The sequence below is a fragment of the Scleropages formosus genome, chromosome 1, assembly GCF_900964775.1.
Source record: "Scleropages formosus chromosome 1, fSclFor1.1, whole genome shotgun sequence".
Taxonomy (NCBI): domain Eukaryota; kingdom Metazoa; phylum Chordata; class Actinopteri; order Osteoglossiformes; family Osteoglossidae; genus Scleropages; species Scleropages formosus.
The window spans coordinates 28,228,033-28,253,833 of NC_041806.1; the positions used below are offsets into that span (position 1 = coordinate 28,228,033).

The 25,801-nt window shown below is 50.4% G+C and overlaps 2 protein-coding genes across 13 annotated transcripts in view; one reads left to right on the forward strand and one right to left on the reverse strand.

The window, feature by feature from the left end:
- Window positions 1-5: 5 nt before the first annotated feature.
- nyx (nyctalopin) lies at window positions 6-10,272 on the forward strand. Of its 2 annotated transcripts, XM_018739184.2 has the most exons (5): window positions 6-767; window positions 877-1,048; window positions 2,354-3,216; window positions 3,743-3,820; window positions 6,919-10,272. In XM_018739184.2, the coding sequence occupies exons 4-5, from the start codon at window positions 3,799-3,801 to the stop codon at window positions 8,331-8,333; spliced, it is 1,437 nt and encodes a 478-aa protein (XP_018594700.1). In that variant the 5' UTR covers window positions 6-767; window positions 877-1,048; window positions 2,354-3,216; window positions 3,743-3,798; the 3' UTR covers window positions 8,334-10,272. The 2 variants fall into 2 exon arrangements, with proteins under 2 accessions (XP_018594700.1, XP_018594701.1); XM_018739185.2 differs by lacking the exons at window positions 6-767; window positions 877-1,048; window positions 2,354-3,216 and having other exon boundaries at window positions 3,229-3,820.
- Window positions 10,273-11,458: 1,186 nt separating this feature from the next.
- LOC108926483 (peripheral plasma membrane protein CASK-like) overlaps window positions 11,459-25,801 on the reverse strand; it is a 120,662-nt gene continuing 106,319 nt past the window's right edge. For 2 of the 11 annotated variants that reach the window (XM_029249737.1, XM_029249726.1), the window contains 10 exons: window positions 25,206-25,274; window positions 24,087-24,155; window positions 23,092-23,127; window positions 20,799-20,995; window positions 20,556-20,671; window positions 15,686-15,766; window positions 15,522-15,602; window positions 14,379-14,581; window positions 14,117-14,200; window positions 11,459-13,236 (listed from right to left, as the gene is read on the reverse strand). In XM_029249737.1, coding sequence (XP_029105570.1) covers window positions 13,060-13,236; window positions 14,117-14,200; window positions 14,379-14,581; window positions 15,522-15,602; window positions 15,686-15,766; window positions 20,556-20,671; window positions 20,799-20,995; window positions 23,092-23,127; window positions 24,087-24,155; window positions 25,206-25,274 — 1,113 coding nt within the window. In that variant the 3' untranslated portion in view covers window positions 11,459-13,059. The remainder of the gene's footprint in view (window positions 13,237-14,116; window positions 14,201-14,378; window positions 14,582-15,521; window positions 15,603-15,685; window positions 15,767-20,555; window positions 20,672-20,798; window positions 20,996-23,091; window positions 23,128-24,086; window positions 24,156-25,205; window positions 25,275-25,801) is intronic. The other 9 variants (XM_029249767.1, XM_029249744.1, XM_029249748.1 and 6 more) reach the window with 6 other exon arrangements.

Here is a 25,801-nt window from a genome sequence, read left to right on the forward strand (position 1 = left end):
TTTCTCCTCTCCTCTTCCCTCCTTGGTTTGGTTGAATTTTTTTTTTTTCCCCCTTTATTTTTTTTGTTCCAGTGAATGTCTGGCACACAGCAATCTTAAAACATGTGGTTATTTTCTTGTTGCATTTGCATATTTGGTGTGCCTCTGGTGTTTGACCTTTGGAAGCATTTGGCAAGTTTTGGCTATAGCAATAAGTCTTGCACCGACAAGATGGACAGACACAAGGATTGATTCTCATTTAAGATTTTTTTTTTTTTTTTTTTTTTTTTGAGGGGAAATACTGAAGCTCTGAAAGTTAAATGCCAGTAAAGGCAACACCAGGGCTCCTTAGATTTAGTATTTGCTTTATGTACTAGTTTAGATGCTCTGCACTGCATGAGAGAACTCAGCTGTGCGTTATTGTATGATTTTACCCAAATAAAAGTTTGAAATGCAAAACCCGTACAAATGGTTTGTAGTCTTTCCTGTGTTAACTGCAGAAATGGCAGCAGCTGCGTCTAGTTGTGTCCTCAGGAAACTGATGTAAATGCCTCCTCTATAAAAACCCTGTTAAAACAACTGAAAAGTTCAGGATATCCATAGCTTTCTGGAACATTTCTGTAACTCATTATAGACTCAGGAATGAAATTAAGAGCTGCTTATGCCCTTTGTGGTGCTCTGTCCTACAGAGAAAGGGTGGTTTTATCTGTGGGAACATCCTGGCTGAATTGGACTGACTTGAGGAACAGTCTGGAGCTCTAAGTGTCCCAAACATCTGGGGACTTGAGGTGAGATGCACCATGTTTGGTTCTAAAAATCTAGAATTAGTTTGCATTTAATTGTGAGAACTGCTCATTAAATGTGAGCCACACATTTTGAACTGCTTATCCTGGTTAGGGTGATGCCTGCAGTCTTAACTCCTCCTGGGGATCCACAAGTGTTCCAGGCAAGACTTGAATTAGTTCTCAGCATGACCAGGGTCTTCCTGTGAAGCACTTCAGCTGGATGCCCAAACCACACCATAAATGGGTTGTTCCTGACTTGGAGGGGCAGCGATTCTACTCCAAAGGTCTCCTTAATCATTCCTTGGCTGTTCCACAAAACTTATTCTAATTCTACTCATGATTTTTGCTCTGTGACAACTCACTGCTCATGATCAGAGGTGAGGATTGTGATACAGACAGAATGGTACATCACAAGCTTTGTCCAAGTTTTCTGCTCCCAGTTGAAATGTTGTGGGAGACTTGAAGCAAGCGGTGCGGCAAGATGACCATAAACCATGAGACTGCTGAAGCAGTTCTGTGTATGTAGAAGAGTGGGCCAAACATCCTGCCAGTGAATGTGATAGATCAGTGGGTGTTTTCTTCAAATTATTTCTAATTGGAAGGTACACATTTACAGCATTAATTCTGACCATCTGAACACATTGAGGGCACCTTTTGGACTTGCAAACTGGGGTGTGGTGGTTCCTATATTTAAGATGGGATGTGTTCCAACCACAGGGTGCCGGAGATGACACTCCACCTGATAAGTGAGCCTCAGTTGCAGGAGGAACAGTGTGTATTTCATCCTGCTCGTGTTACAGGGGACCAGATCTTCTCCCTGGCACAGCTCTCAGGATCAGGGGAATATGCTAATCTAGCCTAATGTTTGTAGACTTAGAGAAGGTCACATGACTGTTTCTTGGCATGGACAATGGAAGATACTGCAGGTTACGTGGGCTACTGGACCCCCTGATGTATGTTCTCACTATCATGTGTGACCGAAGTGTAAGTTGAGGCTCTACTCAGTCTTGTTTGAAGACGGAATCAGACTTGATATATTGAGTTTGTGTTGTCTTGCCACTTATTTGTCATCTTCACAGACAGGATATCAATGTCCAGTTGAGGCTCAGAGGGTGTCCAGTCAGAAGGACTAAGGGTGCCATCTCTGCTGTTTAGATGTAACATTTTCTTTTTGACCTCATCAAATGTGACCTTCAGTGTGCAGTCATGTGGTTTACTGTCAAGTGTGAAGCAGCTACAATGAAGATCAGCACCTATAAGTCAGGGGTCACAGTCTTCTCCTGGAAAAGAGTGGGTTGTTTTGGTGTCCAGGTGACAGATGAACAACTACCCCCCATTGGAGGTGCTCAAGAATTTTTGGGTCTTGTTCAGGAGAGGTGGAAAAGGGGAACTGATGGTAGAATGCCGACAAAACTGCAGACACTAAGTGGTCGTGGTGAAGCAAGAGCTGAGTCATCAGACAAAGCTTTTGGTTTACCTCTCCATATACATCCCCATCCTCACCTACAGCCATGAGCTTTGGCTAATGACTAAAAGAATGAAATCAAAGATTTCAGATCACAAGCGACCAAAATTATCCTTTTCAACAGGATCACTGGGTTCCCTCTCCGGGGCAGCACGAGGGGCTCCACAATTTGGGAGAGCTTCGGAGTAGAGCTGCTGCTCCTCCAGATCGAGTAGTCAGGTAAGGCTCCTGTTTTAGCTGTAACTGGGCAGATCCCAAGGGAAGGAAACCCTGGGACAGACCCAGGACACACTGGAGAGATTATATCTGTCGAATGGCTGAGGATCGATCTTCCAGGAAGGGCTGCACGCTGTTGCTGTAGGAAGGAATGTTTGAGGCTCCCTGCTCTGCCACCAAGTCTCACTTGGAGATGAGCAGAAGGATCTGACTGTCATCATCAACCCAAACTTGCTCTAGCTTCAGCCAGAAGAAACAAACCAGACCATCTGGTGTCGTCAGTGCACGGCTTTCATTCATTCATGTTGGTGTTTGATTTGGTTGTAAGTTATACCGACCAGGGATGCTTGTCAAAATCATACGTCTGATCGATTCTAAATGTGTTGTGGATCTTTCACTGCAACTCCACATCATTGCTGCAGCAATGGGCAATACTTTCTCCAGGGCGTGAGTAGGTGTGCTGGTGGATGGAAGGCCGAACATCACGCTTCGGAGTAAGGAGATTAGCCCCTGACAGTCTGAGCCCCACAGGCAGCCTTCTCTTGGGCGAATGTCGCTGGCTTTGATCTGGGAGTGCTGCTTTTACTCCTCTCTAATCCCACCACTGATCTGGATGATTTTTTTCAGCCATTAAGTGATGGATTTCTAGGGGAGGTGGGGGGAGGGTGAATTATATATACGCACACGTAACAGCCTGTGCAGGAGATGGGAAGTCTAATGCATTCGAACGAACCCTTTGGAGCAAGCAATGTGCATCTCCTGCGAGGACAGGTAAGTTAAGCAGTCTGTCTGATCTCTTTTAAATAGGTGACATTGATAAACATGGCTTCTAAGAAGGCTTTATGAATGCAACATGCGGTCATTAAGTATTTAATTTTTTTTAAATGACGTTTCAATGCTTATAATCCCGAAGCCACATCTTAAGGCTTAAGGTTGTAGAGTTTTGCCAAGATTCTGCTAGATTGCTCCTATTTTCCCTCTTTCTTATGATTAACTTTTTCTTACTCGCCTTTGTCTGAAGTGACCTACGGTGTTACATCAGCAACGATCCAATAATTCATCCATTCATACTGCAGGAGATTTGCACTGTGTGAGTTATGATCAAGGCTACCATGGAACGAAGTGATGGCCGTAAACGCCACACTACCTGCTGGCCCACTTTTAAACCTGAATCCTCGTTTTAGTCGCATTTTTAAAGTCCTTTTGTATCCAAATGCAAACTATGGTCCTGAATTGATTTGAAATGAGCCAGTTTATCCGTTAAGCTAATCGGTTATTAATGATCTTTGTCTTTCAGACCCCATAGGTTCTACACACATTCCGTCCTGACATGTCAAGGGTGAACAAGACCTGATGTTTTTCAGCGTTCTGCAAAGTAAGTACTAACGGCTCCATTCGTTCGCCTCTGCGGTGCCGTTTCGCTCAGCTGACAGCCGGCGTCTCCCCAGCCATACGGCAGCCTGTAGACCGATTACGATCAGAGTCGACAGTCCATGGGGTCACTGACAGCTGTTACTGCGCTAACTACTGTATCTTGGGCCGCTTCCTTACCCATCGTTGCCCAGCTGTGTAAATGAGTCATATGTTGGACGTTGTGTGTCGCTTTGAAAATTGATGTATGGATGAGTGACCCAGTGTAAGTAGTGTATCTAGCGGTGTAAGTCACCTTGGTGAATAAGGTGTGTGGGCTGATAACACTACATAAAGTTCATTGGAAGTCACTTTGGAAAAAAGCATCTGCTAAGTGAATACATGTAAATGTATTGAGTGTACTGAAGACTTTGTCATTCAGTGCTGTGCAGTACAACGAAATCATAGTGGTACTCCCTGAGTTCTTTACACAGCCACATAAAACAATGTAAAACACAAATATTTAAGTATAAAAATAGAAAATTAAACAATTTGGATAAATGCATTATCTGAACTACAGGTTAACATCAATCAACTAACAATAATGCCACCGGGTATTTCCCTGAACTGTAGATGTTTACATTGCATTTTTATACCTTGCTTTTTTCATAATAACCTGACATTATTTACCCATTTGTACAGCAGGCTAATTTTACTGGCACAATTCTGGGCTAGCATTAGAGTAAGAGGTGGGATTTGAACCTGTGAGCTTTGGAGCCAAAGGCAGCAGCTCTACCCACTACGCTACCAGCTGCCCCGTACTACTGAATCAGGGATCCATCACAAGTTTATGTCCCCAAACCATTATACTTATTTATTTAGCACATACTTTTCTCCAAAACAGGGGGCCTAGTGGCGCAGCAGGTTTGCCCAGTGCCTGCCGTGGCGTCCCATTTTGGGTGTGTCTCCTCCCCTTTCGGCCCTGGGACGCCAGGTTAGGCTCCGGCTCACCATGACCCAGTTCGGGACAAGCGGTTGTTGATGTTGGTTGGTTTTCTCCCAAGCAACTTCCAATGAACTCTATGTAGTGTTATCAGCCCACAGACCTTAGTCACCAAGGTCACTTACACTGCTAGATACACTACTTACTACGGGTCACTCATCCATACATCAGTGGAACACACTCTCTTCATCACTCACACACTATGAGGGAACCTGAACAGCATGTCTTTGGACTGTGGGAGGAAACCCATGCAGACAACATACAAATTCCACACAGACTGAGTGGGGATCGAACCTTGGAGGAGGTACGAGACAGCAGGGCTACTTGCTGTGCCACCATGGGTAATTACATTTATTCATGTGCAAAGGCAACTTACAATGTTAAGGTACTTACAATTACTTTGTAATTTTACTGGAGCAGTTTAGCAGGGTAGGTACCTTGCTCAAGGGCACTACACCTGGAGATCGAACCTGCGACCTTGGGGTCCAAAAGCAGCAGCTCTAATCATTACGCTACTAGCTGTCCCATGCTTGGGCTCCGTTGAATTCGGTCCATGTGCCCTTTTTCTATTTCCCTGAGCCCGATTCATGCTCAGCGTCACGCTCTCTGGTTTCTGACAGAACCACCTTCAGGAAGTGAAGCCGGGCATAAGAGACCGTCCTTAAAATGTAATTAAAATGTACCACGGCTCTCGTGTCAAATTAAAACGAGCTCAAAAGAACGGCGCACAATTGTTTAGGTCATCTCTAATCTGCCCCATTTTAATCACCAAAATGTCCAGAATTAGACTGAGACCATATTAAAATGCCCCACTGGTATCAGTGGCTCCAGAAATGAGAGCACAGGAGCACCCATCCCCTTCTGCCATTTCTACAGATTACTTGTATTGCTGGCACAGGGCATAGTTTGGGCGCCTCAACCTTTTAATCGCGTCTCGTTCGTTGAGACGAGAAGACGACCTCATTTGCTAAGTGATTGCTTTTACGTGGACAACCTATTTCATCACTCGGTAATTATGCCGACGGTGACATCGACGACATCGTCGGTAGGGACTCGACTGCGGCACACTGATCGCATTAGTCCACTTTTTTATGAGAGTGTAGCCAGTGCCTTTGTCCAGGGCGACTTACAAAGACCACAGAGCAAAGCTTCACGCACGCTGGACAAGGGTTCGAGCCTAAGTCGGACAGACGAGGCTACTCGCTGGTGTCGCCATGCTGCCCACGGCTATCAAAGTTGCTCACGTGAACATTTTTCATCCCCTATACAGTATTAAAGTTGATCCTTACGGAACGATATGCGTTATTGCTATTGCGGAGGCAAAGTTTTGAAGAGTTGATTTTGATGCAAATGTACATGTGACACAAAAACATAGAGACTTAGTTTTCTGCAGTCTGGAACACACACACCGCTCATCCCAAGTGGGGTCGCGGCAAACCAGAGCCTAACCCAGAAACACAGAGGGGGAGAGGACACACCCAGGACGGGACGCCAGTCCTTCACAAGGCACCCCAAGCGGGGCTTGAACCCCTGATCTGCCCAACAACAGGACTTGGTCAAACCCCCTGCACCACCGCACATCTTTAGAATATCTTTGCTATTTACAATGAGCATTTCAACAGATGATATTTACTCCATTATTTTCTTCTTATAAAGAGCTTCGTTGCGTGTCAGTTACGGTATAGCGCCTGTCTATGGCAGCAGCACGGGTTCGACTTCAAAGCCTGTAAAGTAACGGCACGGTAAGCATTGAGATGAATGCTCCTCTCAGCTGGTAATTCAGCATAAAGAATGAAGTCCTGGGATTCTTCCTTTTGTCCCCGAAGTACTTCCAGGAAGTAAATATTTGGAAAACGGCCATTTGTTCAGAAGCTGTTGAGTGGCAGAGCAAAACAAACCATGTGAACGAAAGCGATGACTGGTGTCACGCACCGAGGAAGGCAAAACATCTTAAGTGCAAAGTGACGCTAAAGATTTCACTCCCTTTGCACACATTTGCACCGTGTCCAATGCGTCATGGTATAGTCGAGGACTATTAATATGTCACTAGTACACGTGAGGTATTACCCTATTAACACCTCTCTTCTGGCTCCCTCTCTGCTCCGATGCTCCTCGTGCAGCGTCTTTCCTTCTGCTGTCCCCTGTCCTGGCCCTGTGGGGTTGCACCCGGTCCTGCCCAGCCAGCTGCACCTGCACCCCGGAGGGCGGCTGCACCGTGCTGTGTGACCGTGCCGGTTTGCCCGAGCTGCCGAAGGAGTTCCCCTGCGAGGCCACCTCCATCAACCTGGACAAGAACAGCCTCAAATTCCTTTCGGAAAGGGCTTTTGGAACTCTGCCCTCGCTGCGCTACCTATCGCTTGACCACAACAACATCTCCTTCATCACACCTGGGGCCTTCAAGGGGCTTCCTAACCTGCTGGAGCTCAAGCTGGCGCACAACGAGTTTATACGCTACCTGCACACCCGCACGTTCACGGCGCTTAAGAAGCTAATACGCCTCGATCTGGCCGACTGCAACCTCTTCAGCATGCCTGACCGCATCTTCCTGGAGCAGACGGCCCTGCAGGAGCTGCTCTGCTACCAGAACAACTTCCGACGCGTCCCTGGGGCGATCAGGGGCATGGAGAACCTCACCCACATCTACCTGGAGCGCAACAAGATCGAGGCCGTGGCCTACAACTCCCTACTGGGCCTGAGCAAACTCAGATACCTGAATTTACAGGACAACCGCATCAGTGTCATCCATGACCAAGCCTTCCAGGACCTCCAGAACCTGGAGAACTTCTATCTCAACGACAATCTGTTAGCTGATCTTCCCCAGCACATTTTCAAGGGGCTCTATCGCCTGAAGATGCTCAACTTGGGTAGCAACATGCTCACCAACATCTCCAAGACCTGGTTCAGCGACCTCGTCGAACTGGAGGTGCTCTACCTGGACCGCAATCGTCTTTGCGTCATTGAAGAGGGAGCCTTCGAAAACCTCACGAGCCTCATTTCCCTCCACCTCAACAGCAACAACCTAACCAGCCTGCCCCTCTCCGTGTTCCAGCCGGTCTATTTCCTGGGTCACCTCTACGTGTTCCGGAACCCCTGGGAGTGTGACTGTGGCCTGGAGTGGCTCAAGGAGTGGATGGAGAGCTACAAGCTAGTGAGAGACATCCCCTGTTCCTCCCCATCGTCAGTATCCGGTTTGGATCTCAGCGAGGTGGTCTTTCACAGACTGGATGGTGCCTGCGTGGACCCAGCAGAGCTGAACCTGACGACTTCCCCCCCGACACCAACCAAGCTGTGGCACTCCACCACAGAGAACAGGTTCAACAGTCTCATTTCCAAGCTGCTGCAGCAAGAGCTGCGGGAGGAGGTGGTCAATACGACTGAGAGCTTCCGGAACGGCAGCTTGCTGGACCAAGTGGACAGCCAGGTGTCCGCAGGAACCTGTTTCCATGACAACCAGCTTGCACTGCTGCTGTTCCTCTGCGCCGCTATGAGCGTCGTGGTGACAGGATCTACACCCGAGGAGAGCAGCATTTCCTGAAAGGAAGCTGGATTTCCGTGCGAATTGGTAACGAAGGAGAACACAGCTGGATCGCTGGCGTAGAGCTCACAGGCATAATCCACGCGCGTTCCTGGAAGCCTGATTAGAAAGTGTTTTCTCTGAACCGATTCCAGCTGTTTCCTACCAGTATGTTTTGGGGGAAGGGGGCGTTTCGCTGACAGCTCACCCTCTTCTCACACAGCAGTCCATGTCGGAAAACATGCAGCGTAAACATGGACCCCGAGGACAGAACGTGGACTTTGTTTATAGAAGTGATTCTTGTGAGTTTCTCACCCAACGTGTGGTGCTTATGCATCTTGAGCTCTCCGTCACCCAACTTTGGATTTCCTACCGCGGTCGTGCGCGTCACTTGCTAGCCGCTCCTGTTTTCGTGTCTCAAATGCTGCAGTGACACAGAGGTTGTGCAGGAGAAACGTGTTTGTAACGGGTGATGAAAGAAAGCAGCAGCTTTCATCCTTCATGGCCACAACCTCTGGAAGGAGTAAGAGAAAAAGGGCCTGGAATGGGGGGGTGGGGTGGGTGAGTGAAGAGGACTAAGGAATGATCTCCAGAAACAATGTTTGCTTTTTTCATTTTCTTTTTTTTTTTTTCCTCTCCTCTGATAATTTTGAAATGTCAGAAAAGCATTTCAAAAGTTGAAGGTTCCAGGGCTGTGATGATCATCATGTTATGGGTAGAGCTACACATTAATTGGAGTCGCTGTATTGATTAAATCAATGCAGCCCTGTCTGGAATAGGCCGCAATAATGGGGGGAGGGACTCTTTCCAGTACCGAACTTTAGCCATCTGTCTGTCGATTCACAACTGATCCAAGTCTTTGAAAGAATTTCCATGAGACTCTCGAACCCTGTGCAGTGAAGCTGATGTAGTAAAAGTAGTGACAGCAGTACCTTTAGCGCAAAATACAGGGAAAAGGAAGCATCGCTATTGAAATGCTGGAATACACGCATCCCTTTGTTTGCGGAGGCCGAGACGAACGCGCTTTAGGAGCCGGGTTTCGGTCTCCTGCTGGTCCTCTTGGTGAAAGCGGGGGTGTAAAGTGCACCGTGTGGGGCTGGACTCCTGCTCGGCGCCATGCGTCAAACAGCCTCGGGTGTGAAGGATGACCTGCCGCGCTCTACCTGTCCACGTTTATGGAGGAAAAATTATGAACTGCACTTGGAAAATGTAATCTTTTCAGCGTTGCAGTTTGATGCATCTCAGCGACGCCTGGATCGTATTTCACACGCATGGTTTAGAGACTTGATACTTTTAAGATTTGTTGAGCATGTGACCACCTTGGGTTTTGGGTCATGTTGTCATTATTATTGCAGTTGATAGAATTTATTTATTTATTTATTTATTTTTTAAATTCAACTGCTGTGATGCTGACAGTGAGAAAGTCACACGGCATAATACAAATGTGTTTAGACTTCTGTATAACTTTTTTGTGGGAAAAACATATTACAAGCTGTCAAATCCAGTCCTCCTTGAACAGATGGACCCGCACACTGGCTTTTCTTTTATTCATTCAACTCAGTAAATTTAGATTTGCAAGCTTTTAATAAATGCATTAAGCTCCTTAAAACATAAGGCTTATCTGTCCTCTTTAAGCGCTTGCCTAAGTTAAGCAAATGGAATATGCTTATCGCTGCGTTTTTCCGCCATACAAACATCTACATGGACAGAGCTCGGCTGGAACACCATACGAAATGGCGCTCTCCCTAATCCCACCTCTTACACAATTGCAACGGGCCCCTTCGGCACGTAATTAACTCCGCTTTTGTGTGTGTTTTTCCCCTCAACTCTGTATATCCTTCATACCGCAGAATCAGTATGCAGTTTCAGTGCGTTATAGTCCTTTCTTCTGACGAGGGAAACGTCGCCTCCTGCATCACTCATCTTCTCATCCGTGGCGTGCAAAGACCTCCCTGAAACGTTGGCCCAAACAGAAAGGGAGTTTGCAGGAGCTGCGAAGTAGTGTGTGTGTGTGTGTGTGTGTCTAGGGTTAGGCTCTGACACTGTGAACATTGTTACAGCAGTTAAAACGTATGTGATTTTTTTTTTTTTTTAATTTATTTTTTTATTTTTAATGCTGTACTATGTGGACAAAGCGCTCCTGAGACAGCTTCTAGGTGACCTTAAGTGTCATGAGGTATGGGGGAGGGTTTGGTGGCCGATTTGGGACACGTGGTGAACCACGGCAAAACGTACCTTCCGCCCCACGGTGACTCGAGGCTCGCTGGAGCTGCGACCTGGTGCCGGAAGCCGAACGGAGGGTCCCTCCTACCTGGCTGCCTTGGAGCCGGAGGGGTCCGCGTTCATGGAGGGAGCGGCACTCTGCTCCGCCTGGCCAAGTCCCTGTGTGTCTGTGGATCCGCTGAAGACGGGATGCTTAGCTACACGGGGAAAGTGTGTAATTCTTCATACCCGGAGGGGACGGTACGGGACGGTGATGTACCGCCAGTCCCTCTTCGGGTTCTCTAAGGCCGAGTCACAGCACAGATACCAAAGCTTTGTAGAATCTGCACTCTGTTGGAAACCAAATCAAACGCCTCAGTATTTGCAGCCATTTGTAATGTGTGCGGAGACAACAGTGGACGTAGACATTTGATGACGTGGACGTATGTGTTTTAATTCACTGTCTTGAACCTGTCTGTATAAATCTGTTTAATTGCTGAGGAAATCTGTCTGCGTTGCTCGATTGGTGCCGCGGCTGCATGGTGCGGTCGGACAGGCGCTTAACAGAACCGAGCGAGGAGTTAAACGGAGTAAAAAGGAGCGGGGCCCCCTCCGAGTAAATATGAAGAAATGCACAGGATTTACTACTTGCTCGGTTCTGTTAAGCGGCTGTCCAAGTCAGGGGCAGGGTGGTTCAGAGACTCTCCCAGAAGCACAGGGTGGAACAAGTTAAGTAGGGTTACACTATGGGTAGGATGCCACTCCAGCACAGAAAGACACGGGGCAATGTAGAGTCTCCAATCCACCTGAAACATGCATCTTTAAACTGTGGGAGGAACAGGCGAACTCCACAGAACCGAATTTGAACCCGAGTGCAAACGGCCCAGGGGCATCAAGGTGCCACCACACACACACACACACACACAAGTTTTACTAGTATGTTAACATACAAGTCACCGCACCAGGGGCGTCGGCCACGTTGAAAAGGATCACATGCAAGAGCCACGGCAGTGAGTTCAGGAGCCTTGTTCCAGCGCGTGGTTCGTACTGTTGTCCAGACCGTCCTCTCTCTCACCCAGCTCTACCCAGCAGAAACACGTCTGATCTAAGCAATGACTTCCTGCAATAAAAATGACTTCATTCGAAAATGAAAAAAATGATACACAGGGGAAACGCATGCCGATGCTGAGGGAAGATCCGTCTCTTTGATGCTTGTCGGCGTCAAACCCACGGCCCTCTGATCCGTCCACGGTTCGCCGGGGGATGTAACTCGGCAGCGTGGAGCCACCGCGAGACTCGCAGACGACAAGATCGTTACCTACCTACCTACTTGAACCTTGAACGTTCGCTCTGTGCGGCTCGGAAGGCTTTTCAACGGGATCCAGGAGACAGAAAATACAAAGACCGTTCGCTTTTTGAACACATAAAAGGAAATATATTTAAAAAAACTTCATACTGAAGAACTTCTTCATTTGTAGAGGAATATACAGAAGGTTGTTTGAAGAGAACAGTTTCATGTACATTGCCTTGTTTTAATGCACAAACTGCTTCTTCATTTGCAAAGTGTTTCACCTGCAAAACATGTGCACCTATTTCGCAACAATTACACACAGAATAAAAACCAGTATTCTCGCTCTGATTCAACCGAAAACGGTACTCGACGACACGCGGGTGGATCCGGAATCAAGCCCCCCCACCCCAGCTCTTCTTATGACAAATTAACTCTAGACACTTTACAGACATATCTCACTACATGGTTGATTAAAAACTGTTTGTTCATAAAGTTACCCAGAATGCAAGGGATGTGCATAGGTGTCATTTTTCTTCTGCTTTTCCACACGTATGGAATGTTCTCTGCTGTAACAGTAGTTTTGACACGGATAACACTGACCGCATGTAAGCGTTGTAGAATTTCTACATGCACGAAACCTCCTTCGGACCTCCGGATCATTGGGGGGACCATTTAGAGAGACAGTATCTACGTGGAAGGAAAGCGCTGTCCGTCAAGTGTCCAAGAAGTAAACAAAACTTACAGCTGAAATGGGTATCACCCGTGAAGCAGAATCCCCCCCTGAAAAAAAGAGGTGGACTAAGTAAGCGGATGATGCGAGAAGCTAGACAAAAGACACTGTAGTGTTCATGTGCTTTTCATCTGTCAGTAGAGGTGGGCACCGCACCACAGGCAGCGTCTGTAGCGTGCAGAGGAGCTACGGTCACACCTGACACAGGACGCATGGAGACTCCGGCAACGGCCTGGTACCGCTGCCGTTCGGTCCTCGTATCCGTGCTCGTGACTGCTGTCGGATGCTGTCGGATACCGTCTCTTTAAAAAGTTAATGCTGCCTCCTAGCTATAAGGACATGACAATATTTAAATTTTGTACAACACTACGTTTAGGTAGTCTGTAAGGGCTGAGACCGACTGACCGCGGGCCGTGTACGCTGAGGTTTCCGAGTGTCTGAGGTGCTTCCGAGGAAAGAAGCTCCGCAGGTGCATCGCGAAGAAGACGGGGAAGGGCTGGGGTGATGCAGAGGGTGGGCGGGGCCTAGTAAACCCAAGAAACGGGTACCCACTGGGGCGTTGTGGACACCAGGTCAATGGCTTCCTCAAGGCATCTGATGGTCTCGTCGATCTCGTTGTTGATGATGGTCTGGTCGAAGTAGTGTCCGTACGTCTTCTGCAGGATCTCTGACTCCTTCTGTAGCCTCTGGAGGGACTCGTCCTACACAGGAAGGAGCAGAGTAAAGCAGGAGCCGCTAACCGCACCTGGGGCCCAGGAAGCTCCGCAGGACCTCACCTGCCTTGTGGAAACTTCGAGATACAGAATAACGATAGCCACGAATATCGAAGGCTGCGGACACATCCTAACGATGAGAACGCAATCCAAACCTTTGAGCATTTCTAGAGACTCAGTTGACCCCCAGTATGATGTCCTATGAAAGTAAATGTTAACTCTACACGATCACTAGGCCAATATGCTGAAAAAGCCCAGGCGAGCTCACTTGGCACCTAGAGGAGAGGGTGAGAGTGGCACAGGGGGCACTACACACTGAGCACATCGATGTGGTTGGGCCAGAAGTACCAGTGGCGCTAAGCGCATACTTACGGGCAGCTTTCTGCACCACCTGGGGAGCCGCATGGCATGAAAAGGGAACGGCAAGAGAAATGAGGAACGGAAGAAGGCGAACCGAAGCGATTGAACATGTCACGGTTAAAGTGCGTTTCCCAGGCCATCACACAGTTGGACAAGTCGTGCGCAAAGCAGGGAGTGGCCTATCAGTCAGACTCCTTTGAGTACAACCTCCCACTATCAACATGACTTCTCTACGCGAATCGCTCAACAACTGGAATGTGTAGGTGTGGTGCAGATACGGTGTAGGTACGGTACAAACATACATACAGAATGTTTGCTGACAAAAGGATGGTGCCGGAGGATCCACCGAAGCTTAAAGCGGATTAAACTGGGCATGTTGTGTTGCGGTAACCGTGACAACTCCATACTTACTGTACACTTTTAGTTCCGAAAGAGTAGTGCACTGTGAAAAATAAGTTGGTAAGGCTGACAAGGAGACAGCGGGACTGTGTGCACATCTGTGTCTTACCTCATTCATGCTCGGGGTTAGGATCGGGGCAGCAATGAAGACAACGTAGGGCGCGAACTGGGCAGTGCGTAGGACCTTGAGGGCCTGTGGATGAACAAGGACATCGGTGTTCGGCAGCCTTTTGCTTCACATCACCAATTAGCACAGGAGAACCCAGCAGTACTTAAAATTGCACAGAGGCAGCTCCACAGTCATCGCACAGAACCGAAAGCATGCCTGGTTCCTATGGCGACGACAACGATGCCGTCGAAGAGGGTCCTACCTGTGGCTCCACATCCAGTATAGATATCAGGCCCTGCTCGTGGATCTTGCGTATTGTTTCCAGCCGCGTGCCGTACATGGCGTCCTCGTGGCTGCCGTACTCCAGGTAATCGTTGTTTGAGATGTCCTGCATCATCTGGTCATGTGACACAAAGTAGTAGTTCTTGCCATTCTCCTCATCCTTCTTTGGAGGTCTGGTGGTGTCTGTGTGGGGGTAAAGGAACAACAGCGCACTGTTTAATGACCTAAAGGCAGCAGGTTCACATCCCAGGAAGGGCCCTTTCTTGGTGTTTCTTAGCCTGATCACACAGGAGTCCAAATTCCAGTCCCGGTCCCACAGCTGAGCTCTGCATTGCTACTAACAGCCCACTCCATGTGCCCCACCCCCCCCCGGACCACAGCCAGATGGCTGTTGCGGCGTTCATCTTGAACCAGTAGTGAGTGGAGCTTCGCTGTCATGCACACCGCTTTGATGGACCGCAGTGGTCCGCTGCTCGAAGTCTACAGCCGGCACCCCCGATCCTCAGTAGCCTCAAGATGGCCTGCTTTTCACAACAACACTCGAGGCTCTTCCTTCTACATGTGTTGTCAGATGCTGGCATTTCTTAATCAGCCTTAGGAAACCTTACAATCCAGCGGTCTTTGTTCAGATGTTCTCTCTATTCTGCTCACGGTCAAAGTGGAGCGGCTGGGGTACAGCACTGATCGCCGTTGATGCGCGTTCCTTCAGGGTTTCCATGCCGCCTTGGCTGCTCGCATCAAGGTGGCATGTAACTCCATCCACACTGCAGCGTGGAGCCTTCTGAGCACCCCACGCATTGTGTTCTCCAGAGACCTTTTCCGTGGAGGACTGGACCAGCTGAGCTCCCGGTGCTGCTTCACTCGTCCAAGGGTGATATTCAGTTACTCTGCTGTATTCTGTCACCACTTTCTGCAGCCTTCTGCAATTTCCTTCGAGATCAACGGTCTTCATCTGCCTATGGATCTTAGAAACCCGCTGTGGAGAACGCCACCCACCAGGAAGAGCGGGATACGACACAGTCCCACACAGAGCCGTCCTGAATTACGAGCTGATAAAACTCGAGGAACTCGCAATCCCGCTAGATTGGAAAGAGGAAGCTTTTGAACAGGTTGCGTGTCTTACGTGGTATGGGATAGGCAAATCTGTCCGGGTGCCTCGTGATGAGCGTGTTCTTGATGTGCCTTCTGCCCACGCCGTGGGCGCCTGTTAGAGGAAACGGCGGTCAGTCAGGAAGTCCGAGAAGCAACTCGTTCACATGAGGAGACGGAGCAGCTGGCCTCACGCACCCAGCAGGACCAACGTTTTCCTTTTAAACGCCGGCAGCTTCACGACTTCTTCGTACGTGACGAGGTCTAGTTGGTCGAATACTGCAACAGAGAGGAGGCCACAGTGAAGTCACGGCAAAAACGTACAGGAGCGACGGCGGGACGGCGGGGGGTTCGAACACAATGGCTTTCTGAAAGTGGAGCAGAGCATCACTAAGGACGGCAACGAGAGCCAGAGTTTTTCATTCTCATAAAGAAGCCCAGGACATTTTAGCGAAGACAAAAATAGACGACGAGCCAACGGCTTTTCAAAACCGATGACACGGATTCTGATGTCTTCTCACCCGTGCCTCGTGTTGCGTGTCTCTAAGAATGGTACTAGCTAAACGGCAGGTCTGCGTAAGCTGAGATAAAATTCCAGAACCACTCGTTTAACAAGTACCATTCTTAGAGACACGTGACACGAGCCAACGGCTTTTCGAAACCGATGACACGGATTCTGATTCCGTTGTCTTCTCACCCGGTTCCTCGTGTCGCGTGTCTCTAAGAACGGTACTAGCTAAACGGGTGGTTCTGGAATTTTATCTCGGCTTACGCGGACCTGCCGGATCGCACGGCCGCCCTGAGCCGGTCGCCTGATGCCGCACTGCAGCCGCACTGCAGCCGACCTGAGAGACCACTTTATGTGCAACCCCACCGTGGTAACAGACGCAGCGCACAGGGTCCATCTCAGAGGGGCTAACGTGAGTCGCCGACCATGTCTTTCTCTACCGCTCATTTCTTGCATTCGCCGAAAAGGAACGGCATCTTCTCTAGCCTCGCAGTGGACGTATCTTGTAGCGCTAACGCGGCAAAGCGAAAGCGAACGAAACGGAGCAGGCGCGCAAACGGGAGTAGCCAAGCTTCGTTCAAATAAAGCCGTGCTGTGAAAATGGAACGAGGTCCGGTAGGACGGGAGAACGAAACAATTCCCTAATGCTGTAGGACGGATTGTGTAAAACCAGCAATGAGCCTTAGTGCCGCTGTTTGCGCAGCCAACGGCTCCTTCGCCTTGCTAACGTTATCTGCTGTGTGTGTGGAGTCCTGGACACACAGCGACCTGCATGAGGAACTGTGTAAATGTTAATGGGACACGAGCAGCAGGCCGAGCTCTGCACTCAGATGCATCACGGTACAGGGGCAGTACGCAGTTTCGCAGGGTTCTTTACCAATTTGGCTCCTGATCGCGATAGGCCGTACGACGAAATCTGACAGCCAGGGATGGCGGGATCTTTTCGGCTGCCTTTACCTCCCTGGCGGAGGCGCCGCAGAGCCGTCGTGGAGCTGGGCGCGGGAGCTGCCTTCACAAAAACTGCCCTCAGACTGAAAAGTGATGTTGTACCTGCGGCTCGGGAATGGGAACCCGTTCTCGATTCCGAACAAAGTGATTTCCGCTCTCTCGTTCACTTGGAACGAGGTGGGTGTTGGGTGCCAAAGCGACTTTGGGCCTTTAAGGGCGAACACACAGACAAGACCACAGAGAGGGAAGAAGGATGAAAGCAGAAAAGGGCAGGACCCCCAACCCACCCCCGAGGTACTTACATGCAGAGAGGCCATTGGGAGGGAGACAGCATGAAAAATGTACAAGGGGGAAAGGGGGTCATTGAGATATGGTTTAGTTCAACTGGCTCACAAAAACCATCAAACACAGCACAGAGTGACACTGAAAAACACTCCTGTGAATCACGAGAGAGAGCACCAGGCCGACATTAAACATGCGCTAAGGACGTGTTCAGTCAGAGGCGGGCAGACGCTGTCCTTGCTGAGAACGTCCTCTGCAGAGGAGCGGAGGCTCGACATGCGCACGTGAGCTGCGCAACTGACAGGACCGGCGTCCACGGTGCATCCGTTTGGTGACACCGCTCATAAAACTACAAGTGGCAAAAACAGCGAAGAACGTGCCTCTCCGTACCTGAACGAAACAAACCTTTGTGTCGCTCCATTGTAAAGGGACTGGGAGTGATGTAATCCAAACTGCTCAGGATCAATCGACTGCTCATTGACAAGTACCTGATTACATTTACACTGACATTTATTCATTTTGCAAACGCTTCTCCAAAGTGATGTACGTCTCTGAGTAGAGTGTGTGTACCTGCAGCGTAACTCACCTGCTGCCCTGGCTCTCGCGGACAGGCCCACCTCCCAAAAAGACAACCCGATGCATCATGTCCTCCCACGCACAACCTGACCTCTAGTACAAAGGTCGGCGCTCCCCGTTCACAGAGCTCCGCCTCCTTCTACTGCTGCTTCCCTTCTGCTGAGCTGGGTCAGGTACGGCAGCCCATAGATGCACCTAACATGTTCAAACATCCTAACCAAGTTTAAAAGTAAAATTAAAAGAAGTGTCGGTAGAAGACGACCCTCTGTTACCTGCAGCCCTTTCCATCCCACCACTCTGAAAAGTGGGACACTGGACTCAGCAAGGATTACGCTCATCTCTGATCTGCCACGGCAACCCTCCCTGCTTCCTGTGTGCAGACAGAGGCTCCGAGCAGCTCCAAGCCGGAGAACGTGTGACATCTCCTCTCCGGTGGAGCACATCATGCCCGTTAGCCTGCTTTCTCCTTCTTAGAGGATGGAGCCTTAACTACAAGGCTTCAGTGGCAAGACGTAGGTTGATTAAGAGCGCTTTCCCTTCCCATGGTGCACTGTGTTTATGGTATGCCGTCTGTGAAGCAACTAGAAGATGCTGCACAAGAAGCCGCGAATGATTCAGGTGTCTCTCCTGATCCGGTGTGGTGAGCACACAACATCTGCTGCGTCGTCCCGCAAAAGCTGGGAGTTTAGCAAATCTCAGAAGTGAACATCATATTCGTATTCAATTCAAAGGGGAACATTATGATGCGTTCCTAGACCATGAATAATCATCCATTTTTCAATCCAAACACACAAAAAGAAGAAATAGTGCTCACCTGCCTAATGAAGGTCATGTAAATTTTCATAACTTGAAGGTGTAATTACCAGTAATCATGATTAATATTATAGTATATATGATACATATTAAGTTTTTGAGTTCCTGAGCCCCAAAAGTGACATCCATCTACACTGAAATATCACCAAAATCCCATTCAAATGGACACAATTAGTTCAATAGTTAAAATGAGTTCTCGTCACACGACAGCATTCCTTCATCAATTACTCTAGAACACATTATTATTATTATTATTATTATTATTATTATTATTACTACCACCATATGTCTGCCTACCTCCGCTCATTCAGCTCTTTGCGAGTTCTGCACGATGCAACATGGGTTCATTCTCTACTCTGCGGGAGTAAGCATGTTTGCCCCATGTTTGTCGGACTGTTCCCAAAGACATGCTTCATGAACTGGTCACTCTAAATTGTCAGGTGCGTGTGTGAGATAGAGAAAGTGCTGAGCTACACTTGCATTCCACTGGGTCTAGCTGATCTTGTGTTGACAGCATTTCACAATATTACCTTGATTTCCCACATTGGTGCGCTGTAGAACGTGACAAATGCACTGATAGACACTTTCTTTCTGTTCACATGCTTTAAAACGTCTGACTCACTACTCATGTGGACTGATTTTCTGTTGAATTTTGGTTCCAAGCAGCACCAGGAGCTTCCATCATGTTATCCTTCTTAGGAACCATCATCGCTTATAAAAAAAATCTGGAGGCTCTCTCTCAAACCCTCTAGTGGAAATCCCCAAACTGTTCACCCTGGTACAGCTGACACCTTGGTAAAGTATCTTAACACCGCAAGCTGCCTTGGACAAAGGACTCATCCGTATAAGAGTTACTATTAATATTTTGCAGTAGAGCCTCGGGCGCTGCTGTATTTTGGAGGCAGATCGACTGCGTGGCATCTGTATCATGCGGGAGGGCCGAGAAACCGACCTGGGTTCCAATTGCCCTCACAGCACATAGCCGCACACTTCCTGCGAGACTCGATACCCTCCGAGCCGCAGATGACACCCGAGTCCTCACGGTCACAGGCCACGTGGCCAACGTAACCATCTCAGCTACCGCTGTGAACTTGCTTGCGGTTGGCTGTCAGTACCGTGGGGCGCAACTGCAGTACCTGCCTCCTCTGCTGCCTGCTTGTCAACCTGCTCCTGCAGTGTAATCTCTCTCTCTCTCTCTCACACACACACACACACACACACACACACACACACACACACACACACACACACACACACACACACACGCGCAAAGTCGCAGCTGCCATTAAAGAGCCTTACAGCTCAGTCACGCTCTATAGTAGAAAGGCTGCGCTTTGACCGTTCTGGTTCTATCGCCTTGGCACGAGGGGGCCCATGGCAAGCATGGTTAAGGACATGGCTATTCCCCCAATGGAGCAGGTGCAGATCTTCCTTCTATTCCTGGCGCCGCTGGCGAGACACCGGACACTCGACACTGGGCTGCACCGCATCGCTACCCGCCGCTCGCACGCAGAGCGCCGCCGCCACCTTCAGTGACACCTGGTCTCTTTCCAGGCTCACTTTACACTGAACGGTGTAGCGTGTTCATCTCTGAAGGCTGGAGAAAATGGCAAGAAGCGCTGCTGCACTCATGAGCAACCCCCTTCTGCATGGCTCACCTCTGGAAATACCTTGTTTTCAAAACAGTTCTTAACGTCTGCCCTAACAGGGAAAGCCTAACCTTAAATGTAAACCCTAACCTTAATCCTAACCCTAAACCCTAAACCAGGTGTTTTTTGTTTTTTAGTCTTTCCAGCAGCACTGCAGTGACACATGCCTACATTCTGCTCCCCCTTACCGCACAGAGGAGACATCAGGAACGCCAGGACTGGACTAAACCCTGACACAACATGTTCCGACAAAGACTTTCGGGGGGAGGGGGGGCAACACTGCGTCTCGTACCTGCGTTGTGCTTGGCTAGGTATTTGTCCTTGTACTGCTTCTTTTTTTTGCCGAACCAGGTACAGCTGGCCTGCTGCTCCTGCTTGGTCTTCTCCATCGCCATACAGGCCACGCGCCTTGAACGAGGGGGGAAGGAGCACACGTTAGGTTCTGGTATCAGGGATGAGCAACGATGTCAGCGAGGGCAGCCGTGGACACAACGCTCCCTCCTTGGTGCCACGGCCAAAACCGGGCGCTACGTACCACTCCTGCAGCTCGGGGGAGGGGATGAGGCCAGCTGTGCCGTTCTTGGTGTTCTCCAGCTTGCCCTGCCACCAGTTGTGGTCATCCTTGCTGATGATCTGGATGATGTCGCCGACTCTAAAGCGTATGCCGGCCTCCTTGCAGGGAATCAGGTCGTCCTTGGCGGGGTCATACTCAAACTGCGCTCTCACGAAGATCTGCGCACGGGACGCAGCGGTCAGGTGGGGGCTAAGGGTGGGCTTCAAGGAGGGAGGGTGGGGGATAACAGACGCCCGGTAGCGAGCAAACATGGCAAACGGGGGAGACGGCCTGGTGACTGCGCGAGGACCGAGGGCACAACATGTGGGCTCTTCAGACAGCTATGTACTTCTGCTGCCAAGGCGGGAGAGTAACCACTCAGCAGGGCACTTGGATCGCGAAGGGCCACTGAAAGAGCCCTAGTAAAGTGAGGGACGGCCCTGAGCTGTACGTAAGCAGCATTCACCTGGGAACCCGTTTGGAAACACACCGTGAGGTACAATGGGAAGGGCCTCCCCTCCCCCCTCAGTTTCCCATGTGAGGGAAGGTCTCTCTACAGCCAGTCGCATCTTTCTCACTCCTACCTACCTTTCCATTATTCCCTTCAGCTGACACTTTCTCCAAAGCAACTTACAACATTATTCCACCTACAATTATTTACACATTCATACAGCTGGGTAATGCTACTGGAGCAATTTTAGGGTAAGTACTTTGCTTAGGGGGGGGGCGCGATGGCGCAGTGGGTTGGACCACAGTCCTGCTCTCCGGTGGGTCTGGGGTTCGAGTCCCGCTTGGGGTGCCTTGCGACGGACTGGCGTCCCGTCCTGGGTGTGTCCCCTCCCCCTCCGGCCTTACGCCCTGAGTTGCCGGGTTAGGCTCCGGTTCCCCGTGACCCCGTGTGGGACAAGCGGTTCAGAAGGTGTGTGTGTGTGTGTGTGTGTGTGTGTGTGTGTGTGTACTTTGCTTAGGGGTACTACGGCCAGAAATGGGGATCGAACCTGTGACCCAATCACTGTGCTACCAGCTGTCCCACACTGTAAGCTGTTACCTCGCATAACACGGCATCCTTGACTGCAGCGCTCAGGATCTAGGGTTCGAAAGCATGGCACATGTCACGTGAGGATTTAATGAGGAGTGTGATAGCAAGGGTTGGGAGTGGACGGCGGCTGCGCGACCGTGTGGCGACGCAACACGCTGCTCTCAGCTGGAATTATCACACAGCTCTGCATTATGAAAGCCTGCTTCTCCGTCACTGTCCTGGCTGGGGGTTTGGGGGGGGCTGAGTCGAGTTCTCTGCGGACAGGAAAAGGTGCCCCCTGCTGGTTGCGATTGAATACAACATGAGCACAGACATGCAAATACAAACACTGGCTTGCGGATGCCATGGGCACCGCGCACCTCAGCACTTACACACACTGTATCAGTGTGTGATTATAAACATGAGGAATTTGGTGCGGCTTGGCACTGGGATGCTGTCTGCCGCATGAGCTGGTGTGTGCGATGTAAGAGTGAGCGCCACACTAAGTGAAGAGACACACTTGGCTCCGTTCAGGGTGACCGGCGTGGCTGAAAAGAGCCTCTGCTGTCACCGCATTGTAACATGATCCATGTGGTTTTTGTCGGTAAAACTGCGGGGGATTCTGGGTGCCGTGGCGCCGCTCAACGCTCTCCCGATGGACCGGAGGGGCGGTGACAGTTGGCAGAAGCAGAGCGGCACATCAGTTGCCCAAGGGAGGAGACTGACACACCAATGCTTTCCTTTTTACACTGTTTTTACACTGCTGTGGTGTCCCATGTCAGCTGGTGTGCAGCAGTAGGGAAATAGGTGGGTTTAGGCTGCTGCCTTCGATCATAATTATTACTCGTTAAATGAATGAAACAAGTCGGTTTGTAGCCATAATGTTGACCGTTATTGTTAAATACACAAAGATCAATTGATTTGTAATGAAATTCTCTCAGGTTCAGAGCAGAATGAGCCACAATCCGTGGGACACGGTAACGAACCCGAGCTGCACTCGGGCGATTGCCAACACATGCAGCGCGGGCTGGCGTCACACGGGACGGACACTAGGAGTGCAGGGTCACAAAGAATAAACGGGTGACGGTGGTGTAAACTCAGCACGTAAATGAACGGACACACGGATGGGGAGAGGGAGAACGCGAGGAGACGGGACACAGGGGGCCACAGCAGCACTTGAAGGGGTGGGCGGGGCTAAGGAACGTGGGGGTGTAAGTGGTGGTGGGGGGGGGGCGAAAGCACCGCGCTGTATCCCACCTGTCGTCCCTTCGGCTGGATCGTGGAAGGCAAGTCCTGCGAAAGAAACATGGGGTGAAAGAAAGACTGAGAGCTCAGTGGGGCTGCAAACACACACACACACACACACACACACACGCGAGGGCAGGAGAAATAAGGCGCAAAATCACTGTTGAATGAGGAGAGTAACACTGAGACGGCATGCCGCTCGAAAAAACGCGAGTGAGAGTGAAGAGGAGCGCTTCCACTGGGTTCCGCTCCAGAGGCGAACGGCGCTCACGACCGCTCTGCGGGCAGCAAGCAGGAGGCAGGCGAGTGCAAGCAAGCGTCTACACCACATGGGGGGTTCGTGTCCTGAAGGCCACGGCCCTGTGAGCCGCCCCGCTAGCAGGCCGCGAGCGCGCAGCTCCACTCGCGGCCCCCTCGGAGGGTCCACATCCTGAGCGCACATGCACCCCCCACCCCGGGATTCGAGCAGGAGCACAGCAGGGAGCTCTGCGGCGTGTAGAGTGTGGCAAGTATCTTCACAGGCTTTACCACGGTGCGTTCCACGCTGGAAGCGGATGCACGCCGTGCATTAAAACGGCGTGTCGACCGTTGAGAGCATACGGCCCTGCGCGAGGAGGATCGAGCTAACCCTTTGACCCCTGAGGGGGTGAAACACTCAGTACGCACCTGCAGCGTGACAGGGGGTGTGTGCCTCGCGCTCGCGTGTGTACGTGTGTGCGCGCGTGTAGGATGCTTCACGGGCGCGGGGGGTCATCACAGCCACAGGAAGCACACCAATTTGAGAACTGAGATAGCGGAAACGAGGCCCAGACCGAGGCTAGGAGCGCCGTGCGGCGCTCTCACCGCGAGGAACGCTCTGCAGCGCCAGGGCGAGCCGATACGACACGATGAAAGTGCATAAGAAGAGCGCGAGGAGCTTGTCGGAGACAGAGCCACTAGAGTGTGGGGTTCGGGGGGGGGGCGGGATGGGGACACACTGGTCCTCCTGGGAAATAAGGCAGTCTTACCAAGATTGAACTGTTAATGCTGGTATGCCCATTGGCAGGGGACTGTCTGGAGGTGGAAGGGGACTCTTTCTGAAATAAGACACAGAGTTCAGCAATACAGAGCCACAAACCTCGGCGCACCAACACAGGCAAACGGGGGATGTGTGTGAGGGATGGGGAAGGGGGCAACAACATGTAACACTTTCCTAAGAGGCTCACAGTCTTCTGCTTCTGTCTCGTCTTCGCTCTTTACATTTACACAGACATGAAAAATTGACACAGAAATCACAGCTACCGTACGTCACACCTCACGAACTGCCTGCAAACTGCGATCTTTGCTTCTTTGGTTTTCCCCATCACCCCTGTGTCGCCGGTGTTTGGCACTCAGCGCCGCTCCGCTCCGCTCACTGGAGCCCTTTACAAAAATAAGCTGAACTGAACTTTACCCATTTGTTTTGTGCGCGAATGCAGCAGACGGAGCAAACGGAGTAAACAGGGTACGGACTGTATCGCTGCAGTTCTGCTTTGCACCCCAAGGCGGAGCTGTAGTTGCATACAGCGCGATCATTCATTTTGAAACGTACAAGTATCTCTGCCTTGATAGCAACAATAAAACGGACAATAAGACAATAATTACAAGAGTGTAAAGCAAGAAAGGTGAACCCGACATCAGGGTTGGAATCTCGGAGAAAATTCAAGCGAGGCTGGGAGAGACTCCCACTAGCACTGCTAGTTTCACCTGCTAGCTACGCACCGTCCGCAAGGGGAGCGACGCACTGTTAGCGTGCTGCGGCCAGTTCCTTGACCGGGTGCGAGAACCTGGTGAGATTTAAGGTGGGGGAGGGTGGGCCGGTTAGTAAGAGGTGGGGTGGTGTGGATGGGAGAACAGGATGGGCGCCTGTTCTTGGCGGGGTTCCGATATCTTGGTTGCAAAATTGGTGTGCCGGCGCCGGGTTCCATCTGAGCAGTATGGAAGCGTTATACAGACACAGCCATGAGCAGGCAGTTAGTCACAGGGTCACTGAGGGATCGCCCACCACAGGGATTCCACACACAACATCACATCCACCAAGGGGAGTCCAACCGCAGGGGAGGGGGTGGGGGGGTGGGGGGGTGACTTGACCTGGGCGGCTCTGTTACCTCGCAGGAAGACGACTGCGTGCGGTAGCTCGGAACGATCTTGAACGTGATGCTTCCCCGCATCTCCCTCTGCAGAGGGAAAAACAGACAAGTCCGAGCATCCAGCGCTGGTCGGCATGGAAACTGGCACAACAAACAGCTTGCAAAGAGTGACAGGACGGTTCTGCAGGAATGCTTATGGCCATTGGCGCAGGACATTATTTGACACATTGCGTCACCTCCCGAGGTCCGAGGGGTGTGCTTCATGACCGCTTGCGGCAAACTGCCGGGCCTCACAGCCATCGGGCGCTGAAAACGACCGTGAGCGCCAGCACGACCAGTGACCTGAGCCGCGCAGTCAAGTGTACATGAGAGCTGCACAAGAGCAAATCAAGCAATCTTGTGCTGTGCAGCCGTCTAGTCAAAGGCCAGACTTCAACCCTGCCGAGAGACTGCTGCGGCAGGACCTGAAACCAGCTGTTTGTGCTGAAAAACGGACAGATGTCACAGAGAGGAGGAAGTCCTGCATGGAGGAGTGAGTCAAAAGTCCTCTGCAGTGCTGTGGTCATTAACTAAATGGCTGGACTCCATTGCTGGTGCTAAAGGTGGCCCTACTT